The following is a 23,882-nucleotide window of genomic DNA, read 5'->3' as shown; positions in this document are numbered from 1 at the left end:
CTGCTTTTGCAACAGCTAATGGGAATCCTAATAAAATACCAAATAACCACAGTATAAGTCATAACCATAAAACGGTCAAACAAGGAAATGGGTCTAATCTTTTTTCACCATTCATTTTTCCCATATGGGATTTTACAATAAAATAAAAGGCTGTGTTTCATGTTGGCTTACCCTTTACAATGACTTAAAATAAGGAGTCTTACCCTTTACAGTGACTTAAAATAAGGAGTCTTACCCTTTACAGTGACTTAAAATAAGGAGTCTTACCCTTTACAATTACTTAAAATAAGGAGTCTTACCCTTTACAATTACTTAAAATAAGGGAGGCTTACCCTTTACAATGACTTAAAATATGGGGTCTTACCCTTTACAATAACTTAAAATAAGGAGTCTTACCCTTTACAGTAACTTAAAATAAGGAGTCTTACCCTTTACAGTAATTTAAAATAAGGAGGCTTACCCTTTACAATGACTTAAAATAAGGAGGCTTACCCTTTACAATGACTTAAAATAAGGAGGCTTACCCTTTACAATGACTTAAAATAAGGAGGCTTACCCTTTACAATGACTTCAAATAAAAGGCCTGTGTTTCGTGTAGGCTTACCATGGCGTGACGTTTTGATAACCGTGTAAATCTCTCTAGGACAAGGTGACTTTTATGAATATATTCGCCTACATTTTATAATTTGTGGAACGTTCCAACAGGAATCCAAAAAACTTCGTAAATAACAAGGTTGCAAACACAACGCATACAAAGTTGTATAGCGGCAGAGTAAGATACCAGGTAGGGAGTGGTCTATTTCATTGCGTTTTTCACTCACCACGCTCTGGTAGCCTACGGACAAACATTAAGAACAAACTACGTGGTGAGTTGATGCCTATTCGGCAGCTAGTTAGCTAGGTTTGTATGCGTTGTTTGTTGGCATCCTTGTACTTCAGTTTTTGTAACAGATTCCTGTTGGAAAAATTCCACAAATTATACCCCCCCTGTATTTACCCCCTCAAAATGAAATTCTCCTAATGTAGCTAACAAAAACTACAAACATAAAGAACTACAAACACCATAATGATCTGGACGGGACTGCTGCATCGAGGCAAAGGTTAAACAAATCTCTGGATTAACTATCTAATGTTATCTAAAATATAGTAATGAATAAATTGGCTTAATTTCTTTAAATGGAACATTCTGTTAGCAAAGGTGTCAACTAGAGATGACGTGCAGGCGCTTGCGGGGATTTGTTTACATGTCTACTTTGATGCAAAACTGAGAGTAAATAGAGCAGAATATTGGTAGAGGCTCCTCAGAGGAAGGGGAGGACCATCCTCTATTGAGAATTTAATAAAAATACGAACCTATTCTACATAGTTGTATCTCTGGTGTCCTCCGCAGCAGTCTCCGTAGCCGATCATTCTCCTCCTGGTACTCCACTACCGTTTTCTCAACTGCACCAAAAATATCCACAGCAGCCGCCGATAAACGCTCATTTAAAAACACACACAACATCTGTAGTTTAGACATTTTAATAAAATTAGAGATGGGTAGCCTATTTAGTTTAGTAAGTATGTCTTTCTTTACTCCACACAAGGAACAATAAAAACTCGTTTCCAATCCTACTTCCGTGTTCTAGTCAAGGAATCTTGGGACGTTCTTTGTTCTAGTTGGTGACGAACCCAGAAACACAACAGCGCCGCCAGCTGGATGGGAGTTTACTGTGCAAGGCAGCCTACGGACCAGTAGTAAAGGAGAACGGCAACATCAAATCGAATCAAATTTTATTGGTCACATGCGCATGGTTAGCAGATGTTAATGCGAATGTAGCTAAATGCTTGCGTTTCTAGTTCCGGCAGTGCAGTAATATCTAACAAGTAATCTAACAAATTCACAAGGACAACCTTATACACACATTGTAAGGGGACAGAATAAGAACATGTACAGATAAATATATGGATGAGCGATGGCCGTGGCATTATTTAAAGTGACCTGTGATACCTTTATTAAGTCCATTTATTAAAGTGGCCAGAGATTCGAGTCTGTATTTTGGCAGCAGCCTCTCTATGTTACTGATGGCTGTTTAACAGTCTGATGGCCTGTTTTTCAGTCTCTCGGTCCCTGCTTTGATGCACCTGTACTGACCTCGCCTTCTGGATGATAGCGGGGTGAACTTTGGCCTTCTTGTGACATCGGGTGCTGTAGGTGTCCTGGAGGGCAGGTAGTTTGCCCCCGGTGATCCGTTGTGCAGACCTCACTACCCTCTGGAGAGCCTTGTGGTTGAGGGAGGTGCCGTTGCCGTAACAGGTGGTGGTACAGGAGAGGGCTGAGAACGCAGCCTTTTGGGGCCCCAGTGTTGAGGATCAGCAGAGTGGAGGTGATGTTTCCTACCTTCATCACCTGGGGGCGGCCCGTCAGGAAGTCCATGACCCAGTTGCACAGGGCGGGGTTCAAACCCAGGGCCTCGAGCTTAATGAAAAGCTTGGAGTGTACTGTGGTGTTGAATGCTGAGCTATAGTCAATGAACAGCATTCTTACATAGGTATTCCACTTGTCCAGATGGGTTAGGGCAGTGTGCAGAGTGATGCGATTGCATCGTCTGTGGATCTATTGGGGCGGAAAGCAAATTGAAGTGGGTCTAGGGTGTCAGGTAAGGTGGAGGTGACATGATCCTTGACTAATCTCTCAAAGCACTTCATTATGACAGAGGTGAGTGCTACTGGGTAGCGGTAGTCATTAAGTTCAGTTACCTTTGCCTTCTTGAGTAGCCACTTTAATGTTAGACAGCAATAAAAAGCTAGTATACATCTACGAAGAACTTTGGTTGTTACACCAGGGCTGGCAACTTTTGAAAAAAGCTTGGACTGATATTTGTTATGTGGATTTCATTTCCCCCTGGCCAGTGCCAACACACCATTCAGGGCAAGTGGGGTTTGAGCCCCCCCTGTTTAGCAAAAAATAAATAATGTTTGCCTGTTTTGTTCTGTTATTTTGGCATTAATACGTGTCATATGTCAGTTTGCAAACAATGTTAAAAATACTAATAATAATTGAGTTACTAAAGCCGCATACAACTGTGGTCTCTTTTTGACTTTCTCGAGTAAAGCAGCTCCAAAATGCAGGTGTTTCAGTCTAGCTCAGCTGCTTTCTGTGGTGGTGGGGCTGCCAGAGGAAAATACGGAGCTTTGGGGTTGGTAATGTTTTCTAGTTGCGCCACGATTGGCTCAGTGTTCTGTCAGTCATGAGGACACTACGTCACCGCAAAATCTATGGGGAGAGTTCAAAAATTCAAGCCCATTGGGTGCTGCAATACAGTTACATTAAGAAGTGCCCATCCAAGAAGGCTCAAGGTCATTGGCCACAGATAAAATGACATCCGATCACGTGATATCTACCGTATCTTTGATTGGACTGGTCATGTCAACAACATACTTTCGAAATCTTAGCTAGCAAGCTAGACAATCATCATGAATCACGTCAACAATCTACTGGCAAATCTTTTTAACCCTTGTCTTTATTTTTTTCCAAAAGGTTGAATACACTGTCCATGCTGTCAATCCAGCATGACTTCTGCCGTGTTCAATACAACTGGAAACTCAGAACTGGGAAATCTCAGACTTCAGTGAGTTCAAGACAACTGGGGAAAAAATTAGCTCAGACTGGGAAAATACATTATGTACAGTCATCCAACTCAGAATTCCAAGTCGGGAACTCGGGCCTCTTTCTGGAGCTCCGACTTGAAGATCACCGACGTCATGATTCAACCTTGTTTTTTTCTTCCAGAGTTCCCAGTTGTCTTGAAATCATCATAAATGCAGAGAATGACGGACTTTGATGACAAAGTTAGATGAGAAAATTTGCCCACAAGGATTGTCGCGCCACCTTCCTGTTCAAGTGAGCACATCACAAGGTGAATCCAAAAATGTCTTGTATGCTGCTGCATTAATGATGTAATATGCCAAGGAGATATGTATACTGTAGCTAAGAAAGTAATACTAAGTGTATGTTGTGTAGTAAGCTGTTAGTAGCCCCTGTGCCTCACCCTAATAAATTGGTCCCTTTTCCCTCTCATAACTACTGCCTACTGTTCTGACTTGGTAGTGCACACGTAGCCTATACCCATTTTTAGAGAAATGTAATCATTGAATATTGTAAGAGCTTTCATTGTCTGCTTATATGCCCCCTTTATTTATCCTACGGTTCTGACTTGGTGTACAGGGAGAACACTGTAAGAACGGCCCATGTTCTGAATTCTGTCGCTGTACATTTCAAAAGTGCAGAACAAAGTTATATTGACAACATCCCTCCTATCTCGCTCATGAATGTCTTAATCATAATTACAGATTGCCTCTCATCAGCTCGTCATCCCCTTATGCCATAGTTTGTACATCTCAATTGTCAATAAAAAACACATTTGTTTAAGCAAGTCAGTCATATCAGCTATGTTTTTATTAAAAGACAGTAAATGAGGCTGAATGAACTGTTTCGCTGACAGACAAGGCTGATAGCCAGGTGTAGTGGTGGTAAGGATTCACTCCATGGTGCTGAAAACAAGGCTCTGCTGATAGCCAGGTGTAGTGGTGGTAAGGATTCACTCCATGGTGCTGAAAACAAGGCTCTGCTGATAGCCAGGTGTAGTGGTGGTAAGGATTCACTCCATGGTGCTGAAAAGAAAGCTCTGCTGATAGCCAGGTGTAGTGGTGGTAAGGATTCACTCCATGGTGCTGAAAACAAGGCTCTGCTGATAGCCAGGTGTAGTGGTGGTAAGGATTCACTCCATGGTGCTGAAAAGAAAGCTCTGCTGTTGGAACCGCTTTATGTAGGCCCTAACAGTTTGTGGGCACTGTTTGTCACCGCTACAGTGCAATTAATATTTTGTTTAGTGAGGAGTTTGCCCCACCAATCGCACTGCCCCTGGCACAATCCCTAGACGACAGACTTGGGGGTCCTTCCCCAGGAAGTTTTCTTCTGTCCATAGAATGTACAAACATTTTATAATTCCTGCTAGCTCTCCAGGAGGGTTGGTCACCCCAGATCTATGTTTACCAAGTGATTGAAAATACTCGTTAAAACAATTCATTTCTCAAACCATTCTTCGAAATATCTAATGAACATCAATATTCAGGTGGTTTTATGCCTACAAGTCGAAGATGCCGTTCATACTCTCTACACAGACGAAATATGTGTATTATGAGTTGTGAGTCCCTCTACCATCTCTCTCTAGCACAATACTAAAATGATATTTAATTCCCGAACCATTTGATATCCAATGCTTATTTGTATGACTTATTCAAAACTGTCCGTGGCAGGATGTATAATTACATAGCCTCATATAATTCCTTTACAAAGACACAAGTAGGCAAAAGAGATTTCCAATATGTGATTACACTGGCAGAACTGGGAGGAAGTGGAATAATAGAATAAGTGTGGGGAATAAGTTTGGGGAATAACAGTAGCATTCTTGCTGACAAGCACAGTGCTTACCCTACATTTTAGCCCATTGTTAATGAGAATTGTTCCTCTGATCAGACTAAATAAAGTATACTAAACAAAAATATAAACGCAACATGCAACAATTTTACTGAGTTTTACAGTTCATATAAGGATATCAGTCAATTGAAATAAATCCATTAGACCCTAATCTATGGATTTCACATGACTGAGCAGGGGTGTAACCATGGGTGGGTCTGGGAGGGCCCACCCACGGAACTAGATCCAACCAATCAGAATGAGTTTTTCCCCACAAAAAGGGCTTTATTACATACAAAAATACTGGTGGTGAGTATTTTTGTATGTAATAAAGCCCATCCACCTGACAGTTATGGCATATCAAGAAGCTGATTAAATAGCATCATCATGTGGTTAAGAGAGGCAAGACCGTAGTCTAGTGGTTAAGAGAGGCAAGACTGTAGTCTAGTGGTTAAGAGAGGCAAGACCGCAGTCTAGTGGTTAAGAGAGGCAAGACCGTAGTCTAGTGGTTAAGAGAGGCAAGACTGTAGTCTAGTGGTTAAGAGAGACAAGACCGCAGTCTAGTGGTTAAGAGAGACAAGACCGCAGTCTAGTGGTTAAGAGAGGCAAGACTGTAGTCTAGTGGTTAAGAGAGACAAGACCGTAGTCTAGTGGTTAAGAGAGACAAGACCGCAGTCTAGTGGTTAAGAGAGACAAGACCGCAGTCTAGTGGTTAAGAGAGACAAGACCGCAGTCTAGTGGTTAAGAGAGACAAGACCGCAGTCTAGTGGTTAAGAGAGGCAAGACTGTAGTCTAGTGGTTAAGAGAGACAAGACCGTAGTCTAGTGGTTAAGAGAGACAAGACCGCAGTCTAGTGGTTAAGAGAGACAAGACCGCAGTCTAGTGGTTAAGAGAGACAAGACCGCAGTCTAGTGGTTAAGAGAGACAAGACCGTAGTCTAGTGGTTAAGAGAGGCAGGACCGCAAGCGGAGGGGTCCAATCCCACTGGACAAGTGAGTGGTTGCTGGTATCAAATCCTAGATGCCATACCTGCTGTTCTGCCCTTGAGCAAGGCACTTAACCCCCCACAACTGGTTCACAGGAGCTTTAGTATGGCAGCTCCAACCTCTATATACACGGTACATTCGGAAAATATTCAGACACCTCAACTTTTCCTCATCGTTACTTTACAGCCATATTCTAACATTACATTTGGTTTTTCTCTTCAATCTACACTCAATACCCCAAAATGAAAAAGCAAAAACTGATTTTTTTTAGAAATTGTAGCAAATTGATGACAAATAAACTGAAATAGCACATCTACATAAGTATTCAGACCCTTTACGCAGTACTTTGTTGAAGCAGTATATGAGTATGACGCTACAAGCTTGGCACAGCTTGTATTTGGGGAGTTTCTCCCATTCTTCTCTGCAGATCCTCTCAAGCTCTGTCAGGTTGGGTGGGTAGCATCGCTGCACAGCTATTTTCAGGTCTCTCCAGAGATGTTGGGTCGGGTTCAAGTCTGGGTGCTGGCTGGGCCACACATAAACATTCAGAGACTTGTCCTGAAGCCACTCCTGCATTGTCTTGGCTGTGTGCTTAGGGTCATTGTCCTGTTAGAAGGTGAACCTTTGCCCCAGTCTGAGGTTCTGAGCGCTCTGGAGCAGCTTTTCATCAAGGATCTCTGTATTTTTCTCTGTTCATCTTTCCCTTGATCCTGACTAGTCTCCCAGTCCCTGCCGCTAAAAACATCCCCACAGCATGATGCTGCCACCACCAAGCTTCACCGTAGGGATGGTGCCAGGTTTCCTCCAGACGTGCCGCTTGATATTCAGGCCAAAGATTTCGATCTTGGTTTCATCAGACCAGAGAATCTTGTTTCTCCTGGTCAGAGTCCTTTAGGTGCCCTTTGGCAAACTCCAAGTGGGCTGTCATGTACCTTTTACTGAGCAGTGGCTTCTGTCTGGCAACTCTACCATAAAGGCCTGATTGGTGGAGTGCTGCAGAGATGGTTGTCCTTCTGGAAGGTTCTCCCATCTCCACATAGGAACTCTGGAGCTCTGTCAGACAGACCATTGGGTTCTTGGTCACCTCCCTGAACAAGGCCCTTCTCCCCCGATTGCTCAGTTTGGCCGGGAAACCAGCTCTCGGAAGAGTCTTGGTGATTCCAACCTTCTTCCATTTAAGAATGATTGAGGCCACTGTGTTCTTGGGGATCTTCAATGCTGCAGAATTTTTTTGGTACCCTTCCCCAGATCTGTGCCTTGACACAATCCTGTCTCGGAGCTGTACGGACAATTCCTTCGAACTCATGGTCCTTGGTTTTTGCTCTGACATGCACTGTCATCTGTGGGACCTTATATAGACAGCTGTGTGCCTTTCCAGATCATATCCAATCATTTGAGTTTACAGGTGGACTCCAATCAAGTTGTAGAAACATCAAGGATTATCAATGGAAACAGAATGTACCTGAATAGTTAAGTAAAGAAGGTTACATTTTTTTTATACATTTGCAAACATTTCTGAAGACTTGTTTTTGCTTGGTCTGACATCGCTAATTGAGTGACTGTCAGTGACAAACTGCTGATGCACAACCAAATGTCTAAATTGGACCTGGTGTATTCTACTATTCTGAGTCTTAATAGTAAATTGAGACCCAGACTGAGCTCCTAAGATATTGTCAAACCATGTCAAGAGGCAGTCAATGAACTGGGAGTAGCTGGAGAAGGCCTTGACCTCCAGGCAAGCAACCAGAGCCATGTCATCTGCATATTTGATGAGGGCCATATCACTGTTACTTCCTAAGAGATTTGTCCACATCCTGCCTTTTTATTCACTAACCTGACAGATAATCTCTTTGTCCTAATGTTCTTTCCTCTTTTAGTTTCTGTCCTGTTTTCTTCCTTTGTGGATTTTATCCACATGCCTCAGCAGATGAGACTTCTGAGTGAATCTTTTACCACAGATGGAGCAGCCATGTGGTTTCTCTCCTGTGTGAGTCAGTTTATGCCTCCTTAGGTCCGCCTTCTGAATGAAGCTTTTCCCACAGTCACCACACCTGTATGATTTCTCTCCTGTGTGAGTCTGTATATGTTCAGTTAGGTGCCCCTTCTCATTGAAGCTTTGCCCACAGTCACCACAGCGAAAGGAATTATCTCTGGTGTGAGTTTGTATATGTGTGGTTAAGTTCCCCCACCTTTTTTAAAACTAGGCAAGTCAGTTAAAAACAAATTCTTACCTACACCGGCCACTCCCGGACAACGCTGGGCCAATTGTGTGCCGCCCTATGGGACTCCCAATCACGTCCGGTTGTGATACAGCCTGACAGACAATCTCTTTGTCCTAATGTTCTTTCATCTTTCAGTTTCTGTCCTGTTTTCTTCCTTTGTGGATTTTATCCACATGCCTCAGCAGATTCGTCTTCTGAGTGAATCTTTTACCACAGACGGAGCAGCCATGTTGTTTCTCTCCTGTGTGAATTAGTTTGTGCCTCCTTAGGTCCCCTTTCTGATTGAAGCTTTTCCCACAGTCACCACAGCTAAATGCTTTCTCTCCTGTGTGAGTCACTTTGTGCATGGTTAGGTGCCCCTTCCGATTGAAGCTTTTCCCACAGTCATCACAGGTAAAAGGTTTCTCTCCTGTGTGAGTCAGATTGTGCATGGTTAGGTGCCCCTTCCGATTGAAGCTTTTCCCACAGTTATCACAGGTAAAAGGTTTCTCTCCTGTGTGAATCAGTTTGTGCATGGTTAGGTGCCCCTTTCGATTGAAGCTTTTCCCGCAGTCAATACAGCTAAATGGTTTCTCTCCTGTGTGAGTCACTTTGTGCATGTTTAGGTGCCCCATCCGATTGAAGCTTTTCCCACAGTCACCACAGCTAAATGGTTTCTCTCCTGTGTGAGTCAGTTTATGTTCAGTTAGGCTCATCTTCCGATTGAAGCTTTTCCCACAGTCAACGCAGCTAAATGGTTTCTCTCCTGTGTGAATCCTCATGTGATTGGACAGGGCTCCTTTTTGTTTGAAGGTCATTCCACAAACAGGGCAGATACAGGGTTTACCACTGTGACAGAGTCGGACATGGGCCTTCAGTTTACAGGTGGAGTTGAAACTTTTCTTGCAGAACCGACAATCACTGGGTCTGTTCTTGGTGAGAGTCACATGTCTCTTCAGGTCAGCTTTTTTAGCAAATGTTTCACCACAGTCACGACAGCTGTGAGTTTTTCTAGATGTGGTGCTGGGTTTAGAACAGTGTTTTTCAAATGGTGTACTGGGATCCAATGGTGGGCTGCTGTCAAGTCCTACTGTGTAGCTGCTTACGGCTGAACTGCGTCTGGAGGCATTGTTTTGATTATCTGGAGGCTCACAGGGAATGTCAAGACCCTTAATGTGGGTCACAGTGCCAAAAGGTTTGAGATCCACTGGTTTAGAGTCTCTCTCTCTGTTCTCCACAGTCTGGGTTTGGGGAAGAGTCAAGGACCAAAGTGGGTCCTCCTGATCACATTCACGTTTCACACAGGAAGGAGTGAATATGAACTTCATGATATCAGGCTCCAGACCTTGAAGCTGCTCTTCCTCCTGACTGGTCCTGACTTCCTCCTGTTCCTCTTTAATCTGTTTGGTCTCTGGGTTCTTCTGTCCCAGACTGGGGCTCCACTCCTGCTCACAGTGCTGCTGCTCAGGGGGAACCTCCTCTTCAGAGACAGAGAGCTGCAGGGAGTCTGGAGGGAAGGAGAGGAGGAGCAGAGGTTACCTATACAGCCTGGATACAGACGTTACCTATACAGCCTGGATACAGAGGTTACCCAGCTATACAGCCTGGATACAGAGGTTACCCTGCTATACAGCCTGGATACAGAGGTTACCCTGCTATACAGCCTGGATACAGAGGTTACCCTGCTATACAGCCTGGATACAGAGGTTACCCTGCTATACAGCCTGGATACAGAGGTTACCCTGCTATACAGCCTGGATACAGAGGTTACCCTGCTATACAGCCTGGATACAGAGGTTACCCAGCTATACAGCCAGGATACAGAGTTTACCCTGCTATACAGCCTGGATACAGAGGTTACCCAGCTATACAGCCTGGATACAGAGGTTACCCAGCTATACAGGTTGGATACAGAGGATACCTATACAGCCTGGATACAGAGGTTACCCAGCTATACAGCCTGGATACAGAGGTTACCCAGCTATACAGCCTGGATACAGAGGTTACCCAGCTATACAGCCTGGATACAGAGGTTACCCAGCTATACAGCCTGGATACAGAGGTTACCCAGCTATACAGCCTGGATACAGAGGTTACCCAGCTATACAGCCTGGATACAGAGATTACCCTGCTATACAGCCTGGATAGCTATACAGTCTTGATACTAGGGCCGGGCTATATTTTTTTCAAATATATTTTAGCGTGATATGTAAAATGCCTGTATCGCAAGAATCGAGGTTCTGTTGTAATGTTGTAACGTTTTGCAAATGCAGCATCTCACCGTCTCTTCTCTGTCAGCCCAATCATGTCCCAATTCCATGACAAGCCGTGCACAGAGGTTATCCACCAATCACAACCCGAGACAGCCTTTCACAAATTGTATCCACGCCGGAGAAGTGTAGCGATAAAATCACCCCTCAAAAAGGCAGCAATGTTTTTTCAGTAATATGGAAGTGGTTCGGGTTTAAGAGGTCTGATGTTCAGCAAACGAATGTCCTGTGTAAAAATGTGTCGAAAGACGACGAGCAGCAGCAGCACAACCAACCCCTTCAACTGAAACACGCGGTGGAATGGGAGGAATGCGGGAAAAACGTCTGCTAAAAGACAAACTACCAGCCGCATCCTTTCAAATGTTATCTCTTATGACAAGAAAGGTTTGAGTTGGAAGGAGATAACGGATGCAGTGACCTATTACTACGCGAAAGATATCTTTACAGCAGAAAAGACAGGCTTTAAAAAGCTGCTAGGTAACACAGTTGACCACAAATATCAGCTGCCAAGCCGCAAGTATTTCACTGAAGAAGCCCTGCCGTGATTATACACTGCTACCCGCGAAAGAGTGACAGAGAAGCTGGCTAGTGTTTCTTATTTTTCCACCACATCCCATCTATGGTCGAGCAGAACATCAGAGCCGTACTTAAGTTTGACAGTCCACTACATAAATGACTACTGGAAATTGCAAAATGTCTGCCTCCAGACGTCTTACTTCCCTGATGATCATACGGGTGAAGTAATAGCCCCGGCTCTCAAAGACTCTCTGGCATCGTGGAAGATGAGCCTGACAGCGGGAGCAACATGATAAAAGCATTGCGCTTGAACAACTGGACCGGCCTGCAGTGCTTTGGCCACAGGCTTCACCTCGACATCGGTATGTGTGACGTTGGATAATTAAAGTGCATTCGAACCAGTGATGTTCAGGCCAGCTGTAGGCCAATGTGTTAGTAGTTGTGTCGTTCTGCCAATCCAATAGCAAAGAACCACAGGCTGATTTAATTATAACTACAAATTTACTAAATTAATACATTTTCAATCAAAATGATTATATATAAACTACATATTCAAACAGCTAGTGGTCAAACATTCCTAGACAATAGAATAGACGTGTGGGTGTGTTCATTTGTTTTGCACAAATAGGCCTTGAGCGCTAATGTTTATTTTAATAAAGACAATTAAAGGAAGAATGTCTTGACCTTTTTTATTTGTTTGGAGAAAAACAAGAAATCGAGATTTATTGTGAATCATCCAAACCTCTGAAAAAAAATGTAGATATTATTTTTTAGGCCATATCGCCCAGCTCTACTTGATACCCTGCAGCCGTTAGGACTGAATGAGGATGTATTGTATGTTGAGGGTCCCTGGTAAAAACCTCTGTATCCAGGCTGTTAGGACTGAATGAGGATGTATTGTATGGTGAGGTCCCTGGTAAAAACCTCTGTATCCAGGCTGTTAGGACTGAATGAGGATGTATTGTATGGTGAGGGTCCCTGGTAAAAACCTCTGTATCCAGGCTGTTAGGACTGAATGAGGATGTATTGTATGTTGAGGTCCCTGGTAAAAACCTCTGTATCCAGGCTGTTAGGACTGAATGAGGATGTATTGTATGTTGAGGTCCCTGGTAAAACCTCTGTATCCAGGCTGTTAGGACTGAATGAGGATGTATTGTATGTTGAGGTCCCTGGTAAAAACCTCTATCCAGGCTGTTAGGACTGAATGAGGATGTATTGTTATGAATGAGGATGAGGTCCCTGGTAAAAACCTCTGTATCCAGGCTGTTAGGACTGAATGAGGATGTATTGTATGGTGAGGTCCCTGGTAAAAACCTCTGTATCCAGGCTGTTAGGACTGAATGAGGATGTATTGTATGGTGAGGGTCCCTGGTAAAAACCTCTGTATCCAGGCTGTTAGGACTGAATGAGGATGTATTGTATGGTGAGGTCCCTGGTAAAAACCTCTGTATCCAGGCTGTTAGGACTGAATGAGGATGTATTGTATGGTGAGGTCCCTGGTAAAAACCTCTGTATCCAGGCTGTTAGGACTGAATGAGGATGTATTGTATGTTGAGGTCCCTGGTAAAAACCTCTGTATCCAGGCTGTTAGGACTGAATGAGGATGTATTGTATGGTGAGGTCCCTGGTAAAAACCTCTGTATCCAGGCTGTTAGGACTGAATGAGGATGTATTGTATGGTGAGGTCCCTGGTAAAAACCTCTGTATCCAGGCTGTTAGGACTGAATGAGGATGTATTGTATGGTGAGGTCCCTGGTAAAAACCTCTGTATCCAGGCTGTTAGGACTGAATGAGGATGTATTGTATGGTGAGGTCCCTGGTAAAAACCTCAGCGTTCAGACACTCTAGGTCTGGAAAAGAGGTTGTGTGAAGGACGTGGTCACATGACATGTGATTTCCATCCTACGCTGTGTTTGTGACAACATGTACGTGGGCCAGACATCCAGATGCTTCAAACCGAGCTGAAGCAAGGATGAAAATAACCTTGTTGCTCGTCTCTTTGTCCGGTGCTCTAACAGCGTGTCTTCTCTTCAATTCCAGGTGGAAGTGTCACCAAGAGGAGACGACAACCCTCCTGGATATATACTTTACGCCTCCAACTCAATCATCAAGTTTGCAGACGACACAGCGGTGGTGGGCCTGATTACCAACAATGACGAGACAGACTACAGGGAGGAGGTGAGGGCCCTGGTGGAGGAGGTGAGGGCCCTGGTGGAGGAGGTGAGGGCCCTGGTGGAGGAGGTGAGGGCCCTGGTGGAGGAGGTGAGGGCCCTGGTGGAGGAGGTGAGGGCCCTGGTGGAGGAGGTGAGGGCCCTGGTGGAGGAGGTGAGGGCCCCTGGTGGAGGAGGTGAGGGCCCTGGTGGAGGAGGTGAGGGCCCTGGTGGAGGAGGTGAGGGCCCCTGGTGGAGGAGGTGAGGGCCCTGGTGGAGGAGGTGAGGGCCCTGGTGGAGGAGGTGAGGGCCCTGGTGGAGGAGGTGAGGGCCCTGGTGGAGGAGGTGAGGGCCCTGGTGGAGGAGGTGAGGGCCCTGGTGGAGGAGGTGAGGGCCCTGGTGGAGGAGGTGAGGGCCCTGGTGGAGGAGGTGAGGGCCCTGGTGGAGGAGGTGAGGGCCCTGGTGGAGGAGGTGAGGGCCCTGGTGGAGGAGGTGAGGGCCCCTGGTGGAGAGGTGTCTGGAAAATAACCTTCCCTCAACATCAACAAAACTAAGCTGATCGTGGACTTCAGGAAACAGCAGAGTGAGCCCCAATCCACATCGACGGGACTGCAGTGGAGAAGGTGGAAAGCTTCAAGTTGCTCTGCATACACACCACTGACAAACTGAAATGGTCCACCCACACAGACAGTGTGGTGAAGAAGGCGCAACGGGGGGCTTGGCCCCTAAGACCCTCAGAAACTTTGACAGATGTACAATTGAGAGCATCCTGTCAGGCTGTATCACCGCCTGGTACGGCAACTGCACCGCCCACAACCTCAGGGCTCTCTAGAGGGTGAAGTGGTATGCCAAACGCATCCCTGGGAGCACAATGCCTCCCCTCCAGGACACCTACAGCACCCGATGTCCCAGGAAGATGATCAAGGACAACAACCACCCGAGCCACTGCCTGTTCTCCCCGCTATCATCCAGAAGGCGAGGTCAGTACAGGTGCATCAAAGCTGGAACAGAAGCTGTTTTTCAGTCTCTCGATCTCAAGGCCATCAAACTGTTAAATAGCCATCACTACCCAGCTACAACCCAATTATTTAAAAACTATATATAAATAACATCCCTTTATCAGGACCCTGTCTTTCAAAAGTCATTCGTAAAAATCTAAATAACAGATCTTGATTGTTAAGGGTTTAAATACTGTTTCCCAATGACCCATAAACAATTAATGAACATGCACCTGTGGAACGGTCATTAAGACTAACAGCTTACAGACGGTAGGTAATTAAGGTCACAGTTGTGACAACTTAGGACACTAAAGAAGCATTCCTACTGACTCTGAAAAACGCCAAAATAAAGATGCTCTGGGTCCCTGCTCATCTGCGTGAACATGCCTTGGGCATGCTGCAAGGAGGCATGAGGACTGCAGATGTGGCCAGGGCAATAAATTGCAATGTCCGTACTGTGAGACGCCTAAGACAACGCTACAGGGAGACAGGACGGACAGCTGATTGTCCTAGCAGTGGCAGACCACGTGTAACAACACCTGCACAGGATCGGTACATCCGAACATCACACACATCACACACACAGACAGGTACAGGATGGCAACAACAGCTGCCCGAGTTACACCAGGAACGCACAATCCCTCAATCAGTGCTCAGACTGTCCGCAATAGGTTGAGAGAGGCTGGACTGAGGGCTTGTAGGCCTGTTGTAAGGCAGGTCCTCACCAGACATCACCGGCAACAACGTCGCCTATGGGCACAAACCCACCGTTGCTGGACCAGACAAGACTGGCAAGAAGTGCTCAACATTGACAAGTCGCGGTTTTGTCTCACCAGGAGTGATGCTCGGATTTGCGTTGATCGTCACTCGGGAGTTACTCAACAAAACATCTATCTCAAGGCCATCGGACTGTTAAATAGCCATCACTAGCCGGCTACCACCCGGTTACTCAACCCTGCACCTTAGAGGATGCTGCCCTGTATACATAGACATGGAATCACTGGTCACTTTAACAGTGTTTACATGCTGTTTTACTCATCTCATGTGTACATACTGTATTATATTCTTCTGTATTTTACTCAATGCCACTCCAACATCGCTCGTCATAATATTTATATATTTCTTAATTCCATTCTTTTACTTTTTAGATTTGTGTACTATTGTGAATTGTGATACTACTGCACTGTTGGAGCTCGGAACACAAGCATTTCAATACACTCGCAATAACATCTGCTAAATGTGTATGTGACCAATACAATTTAATTTGAAGTACAGTGAGATCCTTGATGAAAACCTGCTCCAGAGCGCTCAGAACCTCAGAAAGGGGGTGAAGGTTTTAACAGGACTACGACCCAAAACACACAGCCAAGACAACGCAGGAGTGACTTCGGGACAAGTCTCTGAATGTCCTTGAGTGGCCCAACCAGAGCCTGGACTTGAACCCGATCTAACATCTCTGGAGAGACCTGAAAATACCTGTGCAGCAACGCTCCCCATCCAACCAGACAGGGCTTGAGAGGATCTGCAGAGAAGAATGGGAGAAACTCCCCAAATACAAGTGTGACAAGCTTGTAGCGTCATACCCAAGAAGACTCGAGGCTGTTATCCCTGCCAAAGGTGCTTCAACTAAGTACTGAGTAAAGGGTCTGAATACAAATGTAAATGGCATATGCAAAAAAAATCTAAAAACCTCTTTCTGCTTTGTCATTATAGGGTATTGTGATGTCATTATGGGGTATTGTGATGTCATTATGGGGTATTGTGAAGTCATTATAGGGTATTGATGTCATTATGGGGTATTGTGTGTAGATTGATGAGGAAAAAACGATTTAATCCATTTTAGAATAAGGCTGTAACGTAACAAAATGTGGAAAAAGTCAAGCGGTCTGAATATTTCCTGAAAGGACTGAGGTGTTGTGTGTTTAACTCGTCTTTCTTTTTGTTGCAGATTGTCGTCTGTATTGTTCTGTCTGAGATTATGGGTTCCTGATACAAACACCTCATTTTGTATTTGTAGAATTACATCTTTATGTTCTGTTCTATCTGATGTGACATCGAGTGGCCCTTTGGGTTAGTTTAGATTACCACAGGTGTCTGTAATTATCTCTGGCTGCTAAGGCTGCCCAAATCTAATCTCTGTCCCATTAATTGACCAATCAGATCAGCACTGAAAATTATCTGGAGTGAAAAGATATATGATTGGTCAAAAGACCAATTAGTGGGGGGGTGGGGGGGACAGAATTGGTCTGCCTGTATAAACGCAGCCTGAGTGGCCTCATCTGTCCCACTGTTTGGGGAGATTTGCTCTGATGAAGGTTGAACGACCGAAAGATAAATGTAAGAAATGTGCATCTGTTTATTATTTTCCTGTTTCTAAAGTCAGTCAATTCTAGAACCTATTTTCATACTTTCAAATAACTTCCTGGTTTTCGTGACACGGACATGTTTTTATCCATGTACAGCTAGCTGTCAGTACGTCCACATACGAACCTAGTAGATCTACATACGAACCTAGTAGATCTACATACGAACCTAGTAGATCTACATACGAACCTAGTAGATCTACATTCTGTATCTACATACGAACCTATTCTACATAGTTGTATCTCTGGTGTGATCCGCAGCAGTCTCCGTAGCAGATCATTCTCCTCTTGGTACTCCACTATCATTTTAGCAAATTCCCCAGAAATCTCCACAGCAGCAAACGCCGTTAAACGCTCATTTAAAAACTCTTGAAACGACTGTAGTTTAGACATTTTCAGGAGAGTTGGGTGTTCAGCAAGTATGGGATCTTGACGTGGGTCCTCCTGATCACATTCACTTTTCACACAAGGAGGAGTAAATATGAACTCTATGATATCAGGCTCCACCCCTTGAAGCTGCTCTTCCTCCTGACTGGTCCTGACTTCCTCCTGTTCCTCTTTAATCTGTTTGGTCTCTGGGTCCTCCTGTCCCAGACTGGGGCTCCACTCCTGCTCACAGTGCTGCTGCTCAGGGGGAACCTCCTCTTCAGAGACAGAGAGCTGCAGGGGTTCTGGAGGGAAGGAGAGGAGGAGCAGAGGTTACCTATACGGCCTGGATACAGAGGTTACCCTGCTATACAGCCTGGATACAGAGGTTACCCTGCTATACAGCCTGGATACAGAGGTTACCCAGCTATACAGCCTGGATACAGAGGTTACCCAGCTATACAGCCTGGATACAGAGGTTACCCAGCTATACAGCCTGGATACAGAGGTTACCTATACAGCCTGGATACAGAGGTTACCTATACAGCCTGGATACAGAGGTTACCCTGCTATACAGCCTGGATACAGAGGTTACCCTGCTATACAGCCTGGATACAGAGGTTACCCAGCTATACAGCCTGGATACAGAGGTTACCCAGCTATACAGCCTGGATACAGAGGTTACCCAGCTATACAGCCTGGATACAGAGGTTACCCAGCTATACAGCCTGGATACAGAGATTACCCAGCAATACAGCCTGGATACAGAGGTTACCCTGCTATACAGCCTGGATACAGAGATTACCTATACAGCCTGGATACAGCCTATACAGCCTGGATACAGAGGTTACCCTGCTATACAGCCTGGATACAGAGGTTACCCTGCTATACAGCCTGGATACAGAGGTTAACCAGCTATACAGCCTGGATACAGAGGTTACCCAGCTATACAGCCTGGATACAGAGGTTACCCAGCTATACAGCCTGGATACAGAGATTACCCAGCAATACAGCCTGGATACAGAGGTTACCCTGCTATACAGCCTGGATACAGAGGTTACCCAGCTATACAGCCTGGATACAGAGGTTACCCAGCTATACAGCCTGGATACAGAGGTTACCTATACAGCCTGGATACAGAGGTTACCACAGTCCCCAAATCCAGAACAAATTCAAGTAAGCGATCAGTATTATAAAGAGCCATTGTTGCATCGAACTCCGTTCCATCGCAAATTTCTCAAGCGAACAGCAAACCTGTTTTAGAAAACAGATAAAGCAACACCTCACAATGCGTCTCTCCCCTACTTGACCTAGATCATTTTGTGTGTATGTATTGATATATTGATGTAGGCTACGTGTGCCTTTTAAAAATGTTTTCTGTAGTTCTTGTCTATTAATGTTCTGGACGATGTCATGTTTCACGTGAACCCCAGGAAGAGAAGCTGCTGCTTTTGCAACAGCCAATGGGAATCCTAATAAAAAACCAAGTCACAACCATAAAACTTAACTGTCAAAACAGGGAAATGGTTTTAATCGTTTTTTCCACCATTAATTTGTCCCCATAGGGGATTTTACAATAAAATAAGGGCTGTGTTTTGTGTTGGCTTACCCTTTACAATGATTTAAAATAAGGGCTGTGTTTTGTGTTGGCTTACCCTTTACAATGACTTAAAATAAGGGCTGTGTTTTGTGTTGGCTTACCCGTTACAATGATTTAAAATAAGGGCTGTGTTTTGTGTTGGCTTACCCTTTACAATGACTTAAAATAAGGAGTCTTACCCTTTACAATGACTTAAAATAAGGAGTCTTACCCTTTACAATGACTTAAAATAAGGAGGCTTACCCTTTTCAATGACTTAAAATAAGGAGTCTTACCCTTTACAATGACTTAAAATAAGGAGTCTTACCCTTTACAATGACTTAAAATAAGGAGTCTTACCCTTTACAATGACTTAAAATAAGGAGGCTTACCCTTTTCAATGACTTAAAACAAGGAGGCTTATCCTGGAATGACGTTTTGATAACCGTGTAAATCTCTCCAGGACAAGGTGACTTTTATCAATATATTTGCCTATATTTACTACCCAAAATGAAATCCTAATTAGCTGCTAATGTGGCTATCAAAAAGAACTACAAATGCCATGATGATCTGCATGAGACTGCCGAATCGAGGCAAAGGTAAGAATCTCTGGATTAACTATAATGTTATCTAAAATGTAGTAATTAATAAATTGGCTACATTTCCTTAAATTGAACATTCTGTGAACTGTCTTGTGCAAATGTTTAATTGACAAAATACCTGTTAGCAAAGGTGTCTGCTAGAGATGATGAGCAGGCGCTGCAGGGATTTGTAGTTTCCCATGATGTCTATTTTGATGCTAATTAGCATTTTCGAATCAGAGTAAATAAAGCCAAAAATCAGTGGAAGGGGAGGCCCATCCTCCACAGTGAATTTCATTTTTTTTTAAAGTTATCCTTCTTAGATAAAACTATACTAAATATATTGACGTCACCAAATAATTGATTAAAACACACTGTTTTGCAATGAAGGTCTACAGTAGCCTCAGCAGCACTCTGTAGGGTAGCACCATAGTGTAGCTGGAGGACAGCTAGCTTCCATCCGAGTACATTGACTTCAATACAAAAACTAGGAGGCTCATGGTTCTCACCCCCCCCTCCCTTCTATAGACTTACACAATAATTATGAAAACTTCGAGACAACATCATCCAACCTATCAGAGCTCTTGCAGCATGAACTGACATGTTGTCCACACAATCATAGGATCAGAGAATTAAACTAGCACTAAAAGCATAAGCTACAGCTAGCTAGCACTGCATAACATGCATGTGGTGAGTAGTTGACTTAAGAGAGAAAGACAATAGTTGATCACTTTTTAACAAATTAATTTCTTAAAAAATGAAGAGCGAGAGAAAGCTATAATTCATTTTTTTAACACTTCCACTTTCACTTACTTAGCTAGAAAATGCAGCTAGCTAGTTTAGCCTACTCAAACAAAAATGGATGCTATGTTAGCTAGCGAATGCAGCTAGCTAGTTTAGCCTACTCAAACAAAAATGGATGCTATGTTAGCTAGCGAATGCAGCTAGCTAGTTTAGCCTACTCAAACAAAAATGGATGCTATGTTAGCTTGCTGGACATGGCGATCCAACTGTTGGATTAGTAATTACACCCTAGATCAGTTAGATGCAGGCAAGAGTCTGCATGGCGGTATTAAATGTGTCGCTGTCTGTCACCTAAAATGTTTCTCAACCTGTGCATGCAACTATGTTGTAAACTTTCATTCATAGGCTAGGTTGTAGCAACCTCAGAAATGGCTAAAGGGAAAATGTGAGTATAATGTAGTAACCTAAACCTATCGATTTAACATTGAGCTAGGAAAATGGAATATGAATGACAGTCATCCAATATGCTAATAGAAATTAGGCCGTGCTCATAAAAAAAACAGCACCGACCGACCGCCACTGAAGAAAATATTGCTAAAAGTCACCTTGTCTGAGAGAGATATACATGGTTATCAAACCGTCACACCGGGGTAAGCCAACATGAAACGCAGTCTAAATGTTAAGTGTTCTAAAATCCCCTATGGGAAAATGAATGGTGGGAAAACGATTGGAACCCTGTTTGAGCGCTAGGTTTTATGGGTATTATTACACCCCCATTGTGGGACTCTATACAGGCTTTAGACATCAGGGTTAGGGTCAATTATTTGAATTTACGAGAGTAAATTCAAGACTAGGTTAACTACAATGCCAATTCAATAATTAAAAACTAGAATCCATTTTCAATTACTTCTCAGTAATTGAAGCGAAGCTATAATTTTTTAAATTTATAAATTAAAATCACTTCCTGTTTTTATGACAATGTTTTTATCCATGCACGGTAGGTTTAAAAACAACTTCTTAAACGTGTATGAAGTGGTGATCAGTTAACAGTGTATCAATAAAGTAGAACTATAGCTAGCTATCAGTATCTACATACGAACCTATTCTACATAGTTGTATCTCTGGTGTCCTCCGCAGCAGTCTCCGTAGCCGATCATTCTCCTCCTGGTACTCCACTACCGTTTTCTCAACTGCCCCAAAAATATCCACAGCAGCCGCCGATAAACGCTCATTTAAAAACACACACAACATCTGTAGTTTAGACATTTTAATAAAATTAGAGATGGGTAGCCTATTTAGTTTAGTAAGTATGTCTTTCTTTACTCCACACAAGGAACAATAAAAACTCGTTACCAATCCTACTTCCGTGTTCTAGTCAAGGAATCTTGGGACGTTCTTTGTTCTAGTTGGTGACGAACCCAGAAACACAACAGCGCCGCCAGCTGGATGGGAGTTTACTGTGCAAGGCAGCCTACAGACCAGTAGTAAAGTAGAACGCCGACTACATGTAGACAAATAGTGGTTATCATAAGTATAGGATGATCTGGGAGAATCAATTCTTCCTCAGGAGTCAACAGTTTATCATTACTCCATACAATACTAAATCAACATGATGAATGAGCAGCATTAGGTCAGAATTTATGAGAAATACTCTTGGAAATACTCTTGGATAAATGCAAGCATACCTTTTCTGGAATTGTTTTACATTTCATGTATTAATGACATCAGCCTGACCTAAATCAAATGATCAGATATTGCTGTTTCTAAAGAAAGGATAAATTAAACATACCCGTCAGTTGAGGATGCCTGGTCATTCTTTAAAAGTAACTTCCTCACCATTTTAGATAAGCATGCTCCGTTCAAAAAATGCAGAACTAAGAACAGATACAGTCCTTGGTTCACCCCAGACCTGACTGCCCTCGACCAGCACAAAAACATCCTGTGACGGACTGCAATAGCATCGAATAGTCCCCGTGATATGCAACTGTTCAGGGAAGTCCGGGAACCAATACACGCAGTCAGTCAGGAAAGCTAAGGCCAGCTTCTTCAGGCAGAAGTTTGCATCCTGTAGCTCCAACTCCAAAAAGTTCTGGGACACTGTGAAGTCCATAGAGAACAAGAGCACCTCCTCCCAGCTGCCCACTGCACTGAGGCTAGGTAACACGGTCACCACCGATAAATCCATGATTATCGAAAACTTCAATAAGCATTTCTCAACGGCTGGCCATGCCTTCCGCCTGGCTACTCCAACCTCGGCCAACAGCTCCGCCCCCCCGGCAGCTCCTCGCCCAAGGGCTTGACAATCTGGACCCCTATTTCTGAAACTATCCGCCGCCATTGTCGCAACCCCTATTACCAGCCTGTTCAACCTCTCTTTCATATCGTCTGAGATCCCCAAGGATTGGAAAGCTGCCGCAGTCATCCCCCTCTTCAAAGGGGGAGACACCCTGGACCCAAACTGTTACAGACCTATATCCTATATCCATCCTGCCCTGCCTATCTAAGGTCTTCGAAAGCCAAGTCAACAAACAGGTCACTGACCATCTCGAATCCCACCGTACCTTCTCCGCTGTGCAATCTGGTTTCCGAGCCGGTCACGGGTGCACCTCAGCCACACTCAAGGTACTAAACGATATCATAACCGCCATCGATAAAAGACAGTACTGTGCAGCCGTCTTCATTGACCTTGCCAAGGCTTTCGACTCTGTCAATCACCATATTCTTATCGGCAGACTCAGTAGCCTCGGTTTTTCGGATGACTGCCTTGCCTGGTTCACCAATTACTTTGCAGACAGAGTTCAGTGTGTCAAATCGGAGGGCATGCTGTCCGGTCCTCTGGCAGTCTCTATGGGGGTGCCACAGGGTTCAATTCTCGGGCCGACTCTTTTCTCTGTATATATCAATGATGTTGCTCTTGCTGCGGGCGATTCCCTGATCCACCTCTATGTAGACGACACCATTCTATATACTTTCGGCCCGTCATTGGACACTGTGCTATCTAACCTCCAAACAAGCTTCAATGCCATACAACACTCCTTCCGTGGCCTCCAACTGCTCTTAAACGCTAGTAAAACCAAATGCATGCTTTTCAACCGATCGCTACCTGCACCCGCATGCCCGACTAGCATCACCACCCTGGATGGTTCCGACCTTGAATATGTGGACATCTATAAGTACCTAGGTGTCTGGCTAGACTGCAAACTCTCCTTCCAGACTCATATCAAACATCTCCAATCGAAAATCAAATCAAGAGTCGGCTTTCTATTCCGCAACAAAACCTCCTTCACTCACGCCGCCAAGCTTACCCTAGTAAAACTGACTATCCTACCGATCCTCGACTTCGGCGATGTCATCTACAAAATGGCTTCCAACACTCTACTCAGCAAACTGGATGCAGTCTATCACAGTGCCATCCGTTTTGTCACTAAAGCACCTTATACCACCCACCACTGCGACTTGTATGCTCTAGTCGGCTGGCCCTCGTTACATATTCGTCGCCAGACCCACTGGCTCCAGGTCATCTACAAGTCCATGCTAGGTAAAGCTCCGCCTTATCTCAGTTCACTGGTCACGATGGCAACACCCATCTGTAGCACGCGCTCCAGCAGGTGTATCTCACTGATCATCCCTAAAGCCAACACCTCATTTGACCGCCTTTCGTTCCAGTACT

The 23,882-nt window shown here is 44.2% G+C and overlaps 1 protein-coding gene across 3 annotated transcripts in view; it reads right to left on the bottom strand.

Moving 5' to 3' along the window:
- LOC112259689 (zinc finger and SCAN domain-containing protein 22) overlaps positions 1–22,028 on the bottom strand; it is a 33,943-nt gene extending 11,915 nt beyond the window's left edge. Inside the window, exons 1-3 of one of the 3 annotated variants that reach the window (XM_042329394.1) lie at positions 21,313–22,024; positions 17,167–17,613; positions 10,121–10,152 (exon numbers count right to left, since the gene is read on the bottom strand). In XM_042329394.1, coding sequence (XP_042185328.1) covers positions 10,121–10,152; positions 17,167–17,613; positions 21,313–21,478 — 645 coding nt within the window. In that variant the 5' untranslated portion in view covers positions 21,479–22,024. Of the gene's footprint in view, positions 1–1,353; positions 1,965–10,120; positions 10,153–17,166; positions 17,614–21,312 lie in introns of those variants that run through there. The other 2 variants (XM_042329396.1, XM_042329395.1) reach the window with 2 other exon arrangements.
- Positions 22,029–23,882: the final 1,854 nt, after the last annotated feature.

Source organism: Oncorhynchus tshawytscha, linkage group LG10, assembly GCF_018296145.1.
Source record: "Oncorhynchus tshawytscha isolate Ot180627B linkage group LG10, Otsh_v2.0, whole genome shotgun sequence".
NCBI classification, from domain to species: Eukaryota; Metazoa; Chordata; class Actinopteri; order Salmoniformes; family Salmonidae; genus Oncorhynchus; species Oncorhynchus tshawytscha.
This window is presented reverse-complemented; position numbering and strand designations above follow the sequence as displayed.